The sequence below is a fragment of the Jaculus jaculus genome, chromosome 17, assembly GCF_020740685.1.
Source record: "Jaculus jaculus isolate mJacJac1 chromosome 17, mJacJac1.mat.Y.cur, whole genome shotgun sequence".
In the NCBI taxonomy this organism is placed as follows: Eukaryota; Metazoa; Chordata; class Mammalia; order Rodentia; family Dipodidae; genus Jaculus; species Jaculus jaculus.
This window is the reverse complement of record NC_059118.1, coordinates 44,959,599-44,968,528: the sequence shown is the minus strand read 5'-3', so window position 1 is coordinate 44,968,528 and position 8,930 is coordinate 44,959,599. Positions and strand designations below refer to the sequence as shown.

Here is an 8,930-nt window from a genome sequence, read left to right as displayed (position 1 = left end):
GGCAATGAGGAAGTCAGGATTGGGTTGAGGTAGGAAAAGGCTGGAGGGTCTCCACTCCAACCTGGGAAAAGAGCTCATCCATTTATGAGGGCCATAATGGCAGTTGATGGTACCCAGGAATGCTTCAAGTACCATAGCAACCCTTACATTATTTCTTTGGAGCCAAGTGAAATCAGTTATCTAATACAGGGTAATAATGGAGTGAGGCTCAATACCAAAGAGTCTAATGGCAGTTTCACTTCCTTTAATGATGCAATCAGCTACTTGGTTACTTAAAGAATAGATCCTAGGGGCCCCACCAATCAAGAGGTGAATCCACTGAGGCTTGCCCTTTTGAGTCAACAGGGCAGTGGTTAGGGACTTCCCAGGGAAAAGGTAGAGGGAAAGAGGGAGATCAGGGTCAAATCGTTTGAGATTAGAGTTATTTATGGCCTCCTGGACTCTATGGAGGACTTGTCATTGCCCATGTGCTAGGGTTACTTGGGACAAAAGATCAAAGCTCCTTAATAGGTCGAACAAGTGGGATAATTCTTCAGTGGTTATAGGTATTCAGGGCCTCATCTAGTTAATTTCTCCCAAGAGCTTCTGGAATTGAGGCAACGTGTAAAGCTGTGAGTATGAATGATAGTTAGATATTGGTGGGTAAGGTCCTGGAGTGTGGAGGAATTTAGGCACCCAAGAATAATATTATCCATGTAAATATAAAACAGAGTATTGGGGAGATTGATAAGAGAAGAGAAAGTGGATGACAGGTAATATTGACAAATTGGTGGACAATTAGCCATGCCCTGGGGTAAGACAGTCCACTCAAATCTCCTATCTGGGACACAAAAATTAACAGCAGGTACAGAGAAAGCAAATTTTTCTATGTCTCCTAGATGGTAAGGGATAGAGAAGAAGCAATTTTAATGTCAATGATAGTAATATAGTATATATTGGGAATATCTGGGATCCATGGGAGTCCCCTCTGGGGGGTTCTGGAGGGGATTATGTGTTCATTGATCTTCCTTAAATCATGTAAAAATCTCCAGGACCCATTAGGCTTTTTTATGACAAAAACAGGAGAGTTCCAGGGACTAGTGGAGGGATGAATATGTCTGGCCTCCAACTGTTGATCAATAAGTATGTGGAGTTGGTGTAACTTAGAAGGGAGAGGCCACTGATCAACCCATATAGGATCCCCTGGTCTCCACTGGATTTTAAATGGGGGGGGAGCTGGGCAGTGGCCCTTATAATTTGGGGTGTTCAATGGAGTACTTTTGTCTGAGTTCCTCAAAGTAAGGGTCATCTCTATAATTGGGATGGCATTCCCTCCCTTCCTGAAACTGCTGTTGATATTCTTCTTCTTCTAACAAATCATTATAAAATGCCTTATGGTCAGTAGTGATGAAAGCCTCAGCATCTCCAAGGATGTCTTGCCCCAGTAAGTTAGCAGTGAGCCCAGTCACCATGAGAGGGTGGACTTCTCCCCTGCCCTCATCTGGGTCAGTACAAGGGAGCCACATGGAAGTCTCCCAGGAGGTGGACTGTCTACCAACTCCCAGTAGGGGAGGGCCAGGCACATGCTGCCAGGAGGGGGCCACTTCCTCCTTTCCCAGGACCGTTTGGTCCACTCCAGTGTAGATGAGAAATTTGAATCTTTTATTTCCAATACTTAAAATAATTTTGGGTCTAAGGCTGGGGACCAGAGGGAAGGTACAATGGGCTTTGATATTCTCTTTCCCCTTATTTAACAGGGCCGGGGGGAGCCCCAGGAGGAGTTTAAAGGCTTTCCCTGTATGTCAAACTTTGACCGACACCTCCTAGCCCAATGAAACCCCTTCCTGCATTTAGGGCAGCAGGTGCAAGGGGCGTTGGTTATCCCCCCAGAGGGCAGGGGAGACTTTGTCTTGTTGGGGCACTCCTTTTTATTTTTTATTTATTTTTTATTTTTATTTTTTAACATATAATTAGTTTAATCTAAAAAGTTTAAAACAAATGCTTCTTGCTTATTAAACTATTAAAACTTGGCATCATTACATTTTAATATTATTTCTTCATAAGATAGGTCTCCCAGAAAGTGAAGCAGTGTTATCAGCAAAAACAGATTATGTTAGGAATGCCATCTTGTGGTGGAATGTAGCCCATTACACTAACAGGACCTTTCAGTGATAATCTTTAATTTAGAAACAGAACATCTAATCAATTCACAAGTGTCAGTCATAGTTAACATCTAGTGTCAGTACACAGGAATACAAATTAAACATGTGCATCAATGTGCAGGTGTTTAACTGTCCAATAGAAAGCTTGCTGAAAAGGAAGACAATAAGAATGAACTTCAAATCATAGGTTGAACAAGGCTGTCTGTAACCACACATACACTTCTTATTAGATGAACTAGTACTAATTTTGGAAAACCTTTCACTTGCAATAGATAATTTTATTTCTGTGTCCACTACTAAGTAGTTTGTTGACTGCTACATTCTTGAAATTAAATACCAAACTTAATCAACCCAGCTGTAAACATTCTAAGAGGAGTAATGACCAACCAGCTCTTAAATTGGCATACCCATAATTCTAGCCCAAAATGGTGCTGTAAAGGGTTTAAATGCTGGCCCTGTTCTTTATTTATTACTACTTCTATACAAGCTAGTTATTTTGAGCAGTAAATTCAGTGTTTGGTCATTACATAGTAAATGGCTTTAGATGCAGTATTTAACAACTGTGCCTAAATATTTCTAAATGCTAAACTGAACATCAGACATTTTCGTCTGTTCAGAAGAAGTTGGAACTGATATATCCCTCATGGACACAACGTAAAGCATGACTGCACAAGGGTCCCTGTGCCACATCACCCTGTCACTTCTGGAGGACCTATGAAGGAGCAATGCAGGTATAATGATCAGTGCTCAAGATCAGAACACCGAATTCCCAGTGTTAACATATAAAGACATCTACACAAAAAAATCAAAGTGCTTTTGTACTCCAAATTAGTTTTTGAGATTTATTATTACATGGTCATCACCAGAAAAACTATCCTACTCCAAAGACTTGCTTATGAATTGACTCTGGATTATTTTCTCCACCTCACTCTTCAGGACATCCACATCAGCAGCACAAACCCGGTAGTCCATCTTCTCTTGCTGCTTTGTTCTCTCTAACAAAGCCTCATGTGGTGGAGGCAACGCATTGTAGGAGCCCAGCAAGTAAACTGGCTGGACAAAGTTTGGTTGATTTCTTGAATCCTTAGAGCCCGCATGATGGCAGGTACAAACGTGGAGTAATGGGCTGTGGAGGAGATGATCACTGGGCAGGTCTTGTCTTGCATTCTGTCTGCAACCACTTTTGCAACCGCAGTGTGTGGATCCAAAATATATCCCGAGGTGTTTTAGGTGGCATTGATGGTAGCCAGACAGTCTTCCTCAGAGCACCAGTCTGCGAGGAAGTCTCGCTGCAGCTTCTCAACCAGGATCTTTTCTATCTGGAAGTGACACTGACTTTCTAACTGATTATACAGTGTTTCCATTAGTTGTCCGTCTTTATTGGCCATCCAGTATAGATGGCGTTCCAGGTTGGAAGATTTGAGAGTATCTATTGATGGTGAAAAGGTTTGTGCTAACTTCCTGTCCCGTAGATCGTAATGTCCCGTTTTTATAAAGTCAGTCAAAACATGGTTCTGATTCGAAGCGCAGATAAACTTTTGAAAAGGAATCCTCATCATTTTGGCATACACGGCTGCTAAAATGTTACCAAAGTTTCCTGTGGGAATACAGACATCTACCGGGCTTCCAAAGGAAACAAACCCTTGGCTGACGAGGTCGAGGTATGCGGAAGCATGATAAACTACCTGGGGAAGCAGTCGGCCCCAGTTGATGGAATTAGCTGAGTTTAGGACCGTCCCATATTCCACAGTCAGAAAGCTGGTGAAGTCAGAGTCTTTAAAAATCCTTTTAATGGCTGCCTGGCAAAAATGAAAGTCTGAGTCGACCCCTATGGCCCACCCATTTTCTCCCTGACTGCCAACTATTTGTGCCTTTTGAAAATCACTGACTCTGTGGTCTGGGAAAAACGTGGCCACGGCTATTCTCCGCTCGTCACTCCTGGCCAGGTGGCTGAAGCCGTGCAAGATGGCACTGCCCGTGTCCCCCAACGTGGCCACGAAGATCAGGTAGTTGCAACCTGGTGGGCTGCAGTGCGCGAAGATGTGGGGCATGAGCTGTAAAGCCAGGTCTTTGAAGGATCCCGTTGGCCCGTGGAACAGCTCCAGGATGAACTGGTTTCCCGAGAGGTGCCTGACCGGGACCACCTTGGCGCAGGCGAAGCCATCCCCGTAGGCCGATTCGATCATCTGCCCGAGGCGGGCGGCGGGGACGTCGGCGGGGTGGATGCACCACTCCAGCAGGACCTGCGCCCTTTCCACGTAGGTGGCGCCCACCAGGCTGCTCCACTCTCCAGCTCTCAACTTCGGCAGCTCCTTCTCAGGGACGAAGAGCCCACCGTCAGGGGCCAGCCCCTCAACCACGGCTTCGCTGAAGAACTTGGCGGGGGCCTGCCGCTGCCACGTGGAGACGAAGGTCTTGGCGCCCGTGTCCTGGAACCATCGCACGGCAGCCAGCACTTTGTCGGCCACCTCCTCAGGGGAGGCTCCGCTTTCGCAGAAAACTGGAGGGTCATACCACTTCTTGTAATACTGCCTTCTCAGCTGAAGCAGGTCCTTCATGGGTGTCCCAGAGCTCTGGCCCACTATCCGATCCAGTTTCATGGACCTGAGCCGGCGGAGGATGTCTCCCAGCGGCACGTCCAGGAACACGAGGATTCCATGCCTCTTGAGGTGCCGCATACTGGCCTCGTGCACGGGGTTGGAACCGGTCAGGGAGATCACACTTCCCGACGCAGACAGGTTCAGCACGGCCTTGCCTTCCTCCTCTAATGTATCTGTAGTTCGTTTGCAGAGGCTAGAGGTGCTGGCATGTCATCTTCTCTCTCTCTCCCTCTCTCTCATACTCTGTCTCTCTCTGCTTGCAAATAAAGAAATAAAGATATTTTACAAACATAAATTAATTAAAAAAAAAAAAAACCGCTCGTTACCAACATCCTGCAACTTCTCAGACACGCTCATGTTCCAGGTTTTGGTCAGGATATCTTCATCCACATCTATCACACAGCAGCCCAGCCTCTGACCCACTATTCGGCCCACTGTTGTTTTCCCAGCCCCGGGAGGTCCCATCAGGATAATATTTTTGTCTCCCACGAGAGAGTGGGCTGAATGCAACAACTTCCTCCATTCTGAACATGCAAAGGCTCTTGGGAGGAACTGCCGTGTGTGTGTGTGTGTGTGTGTGTGTGTGTGTGTGTGTCGGTGCTAAGGCGAGCACTTGCAAAGCCCCTCTGTGCGATGTGCCAAAGGCACCGACACCCGCTCAAGCCCAGCATCCTCTCCTCACGGCTCTGCCCATGGTGGCCTGAGAACCGCCTGCAGCCAAGTAAAACTAAGAATTGGCAGGAGAATGAATTCATTTTCAGCTTGCATGTGCTGTTCATCTACACTAACTTGTAAATTTTACAGGGTAACAGGAACCAATCTTAGATGAAAAATTTCTTGATTATGAGGCCAAGTTGATATTTGCAAAAAGGAAGATCTCTACCACCTCTCATTTCCAAATGCTATCTTCTTTCTTTTGTCAAGACATCCAGCTCTAGTAATACAATCTCTTCTTAAATTTTCAGGACAAGTAACTGTACAGAAGATCTAGCCCATAAAGCTATTCGCAGGGGCAGCGTCGGCACACGGAGCCCCACACCCCCATTCTCACCCGCCCCGCCCCCGCCGGGGCACTCCTTTTTAAAATGGCCCTTGTCCCCGCAACTGAAACATGTTGAATTTTTAGGATTTCCTCAGATGGTTGAGTAATACCCATAAGGGGGGGGGGGGTTCTGAGGGTCCCTGATCAAGCCTTTTCCATGCCACCAAGCCCAGTGTCCTGACCTGGTCCCTATATGGGTCAAGTATAGCTGCCTGTTGAGTGCCTGTAGCATACTGATCAGAGGTACCAGAGAGCATCCCAAAAGTTATTGGCACAAGGGGCTGTTGACTTTGGTTTCACTCTGCCTGTTTATGGCACTCATCTTTAAAAAAGGCACAGGACTTAATGCATAGGAGACCCAACAAGACAGCCCTGACTAGATTTTTCCTATCTTGGGTTGTACAAGGTTGATGGGAAAGTCCCTATAACGGTGGCTCAGCCCAAGGAGAGTTAGGTCCATCCTCCGAGACCACCTTAATGTCCTGAGCTTCTCACAGATACCAAGCAGCAGGGTGATTGCCCCCAGGATTTAGATTGATGGGAAATAAAAAAGTTGCTTTATTTTCTGGTGGCTTGGCAGCTGAATATGAAGGAGGGGCCGAGGAGGTCCAGAAAGTATTAGTCAATGGAGGAGGTGAAGGAGGTACCCAGGATGGCCAAAGAGCAAGCCCAAAGGGATCGAGTGAGGGGTATAAGGATCCATCCTTTTCTGGGTTTTTTAAAGCTGTATCTCCAGGAGGAGTAGCGGGATCAGGCTGTATACTACCTTTTTCTTTTCCTCTGTCTTTCGTTTTTGTTTGGTTGGCCTTGGAGGGAAGAAGCCCTTAAGGGTTGAGATAATAGGGAGGACCGCTAAGGGGGGGTTCTGACCCTTCTCCCCATGTACCTGATGAACAAGGGCCTCTACCCTATCCCAAGTGTCCCAATCAAAGAGATTTCCTTCCAGCAGCTATGGCACCAGCTTAAGAAGGCAATCCCAGGTCTGTCGAGCCTGATTATCAGTCAAATCAAGCCTTCTACTCTTTAGGAATGCCCTGAGAGATTCTAAGGCAGGATTGGATTTAGAGGTAGACTGTCCCATATTATAAAGTCCAGAGAGAAATGTCCATAAAACTAGGGCAATAGCAACCCACAGACACCTGAGTATAACACAAACACAAAGACCCAAAAGATAGGTGAACATGCTGTAGAATTAAGTTCAGATTTAGAACTATGACGGCCAGACGAGTCTGTGTCCTTAGGGGACAGCTCAATATTACCAAACATGGTGCAGATGGGAGCAGGTCTCCCCAGCAGATTCCCTTCATCTTCTGGGATGGAGCCCTCACTCAAATGAGGGGCAATACGCCTTGAGTCTCCTCCAGGTCTGCCCACATGATGTGTCCACTAGGGACGTATGACCCATTCAGAAATACAAAAGCCACAGATGCAGCTTGTTGGTGAACTGAAAGAGAAAGGAAAGAGAAAGTGTACGGAGAGATGTTGACATGCAAGTACAGGTTATAGAAGCAAACTTTAGCACATTAAATATGAAGACAGCCTCATAACTTATGAGGGTACACTCACCCCACACGCACACCAATTGACCTCCTCAATGAGAATGCTTCACCAGTCTGCTGAGTTCCTATAGCCCCATGTTGGGCACCAGACTGCTGGGCTTCCCTGGCAGGTAGTGCTGAGGAAGAACCAGGCCCGCTGGTTCCTCCCAAGGGGTTGAGGAGAAGGATGAGTGTTGATGGCTAGGAACACACTTGATGAAGCAGGAACTCACTTTATTGTTACAGGTGGTTGCCTATATAGTGTTGAGAATGAGGGTGAAGATTCTAAGATGGAGAGAGAGGTAAGGGACAATAGTATACCATGACATTTGAAATGATTGGTTCTAAGTGCACGCGCGTGGGAATTTCTACTCCTATGCGGATGTAACAGGCCAGAGGCTGTTAGGCATCTTGCTGAGTCATAGCTGGACAGATGCAGATTGCCAAACTTTAGCTAGGCTCAGGAAGTTCCACTAGGCCTCGCATCTGGGCCTTTCAAGGCCCAACACACACACACACAAACATTTTGATTCTTATTACTTACTGGACCATTTCAATCACTGTATCACTATATCACTGTGCCATAGAGACTTGACAACAGGATTGAAGCAAGTGCTCAGCCCAAAAGACTCATGTAGCAATAACCTTCTTGCTAGAATAGAACACCTGACCAAAAGCAGCTTATAGGAGAAAAAGGTTTGTTTCAGGTGTACAGTTCTAAGGTGGAATATGCATGGCAATTGGCTCACATCTTCATACATCTGCCATTGAAAGTGAGAGAGTAGCAAGACTGAGGCAGCTATAAACACCTAATAGGTGGACTTATAATCCTCCAGCCCATCTCACAATAACACACCTCCTCCATTAAGAGACCATCTCCCAAAGGCTCCACCAGCTGCAGACTAAATAGGAAGCATAATCACTAATACTTGAGGCAATGAGAGACATTCTACATTCAAATTACTACCACTTATGATTTTCTTTTTCTTTTTTTCCTTTGGTGGTATGTATGTTGTATGTGTGTGTTGTGTATGGTGTATGTGCTGATGCAGTGGGTTCTCCACCAGTAGCTGGAAGAAAATTTAAGGTGTCTGATTTTATCACTTGATTGGTTTCTCTTATGAATTCTGGAGCTTGCCATTCAGGAGCTCCAGTAATTCTTCACTCTCTGCTCATAAGACAGGGATTTGGTGTGGCCTCACCCACCTATTTACCAAAACACACTCAGTTGTTATTCAAACAGGTAGTCTCAGGCCCCTTCAGGCTCTCATTCTTGCATTGGAAAAGTATACATTAACTGCTAAGCCGTCTCTCCAGACTAGAACTTGTGCTATTGTCATTAGATATGCATATCTTGTTTTATGTGATTCTTTTGGGTGAAACAGTTCACAGCAATTAAGCACACAGATCAAATGTGTGTCAAGCTCGAATGTGAAAATCAGTTAATTCCACAGAAATATCCCATCAATGATTGACAGTGAACTTAAAAATGGGTTATTTTAGGCATGCAAGGCCTGATTGGTTTACAGAGTCAAGGGGCTGACCCCAAAGGCCAGCCCACCTGTGTAGTATGCTAGACTGTGGAGGCAGCAGGGAACACTGAAGCTGT

General features: G+C 45.8%; 1 protein-coding gene across 1 annotated transcript; it reads right to left on the bottom strand.

Moving 5' to 3' along the window:
* Positions 1-2,625: 2,625 nt before the first annotated feature.
* Positions 2,626-7,172, bottom strand: LOC101609906 (threonine synthase-like 1). Its single transcript, XM_045136898.1, has 2 exons — positions 7,043-7,172; positions 2,626-4,994 (listed from the first exon to the last, which is right to left on the bottom strand). Exon 2 carries the CDS (start codon positions 4,817-4,819, stop codon positions 3,368-3,370), a length of 1,452 nt encoding a protein of 483 aa, XP_044992833.1. The 5' UTR covers positions 4,820-4,994; positions 7,043-7,172; the 3' UTR covers positions 2,626-3,367.
* Between the last annotated feature and the right edge of the window lie 1,758 nt (positions 7,173-8,930).

Coding starts and splice junctions, on each gene's coding strand:
- LOC101609906 (XM_045136898.1), bottom strand. CDS start 4,819: ATGCGGCACCTCAAGAGGCATGGAATCCTCGTGTTCCTGGACGTGCCG.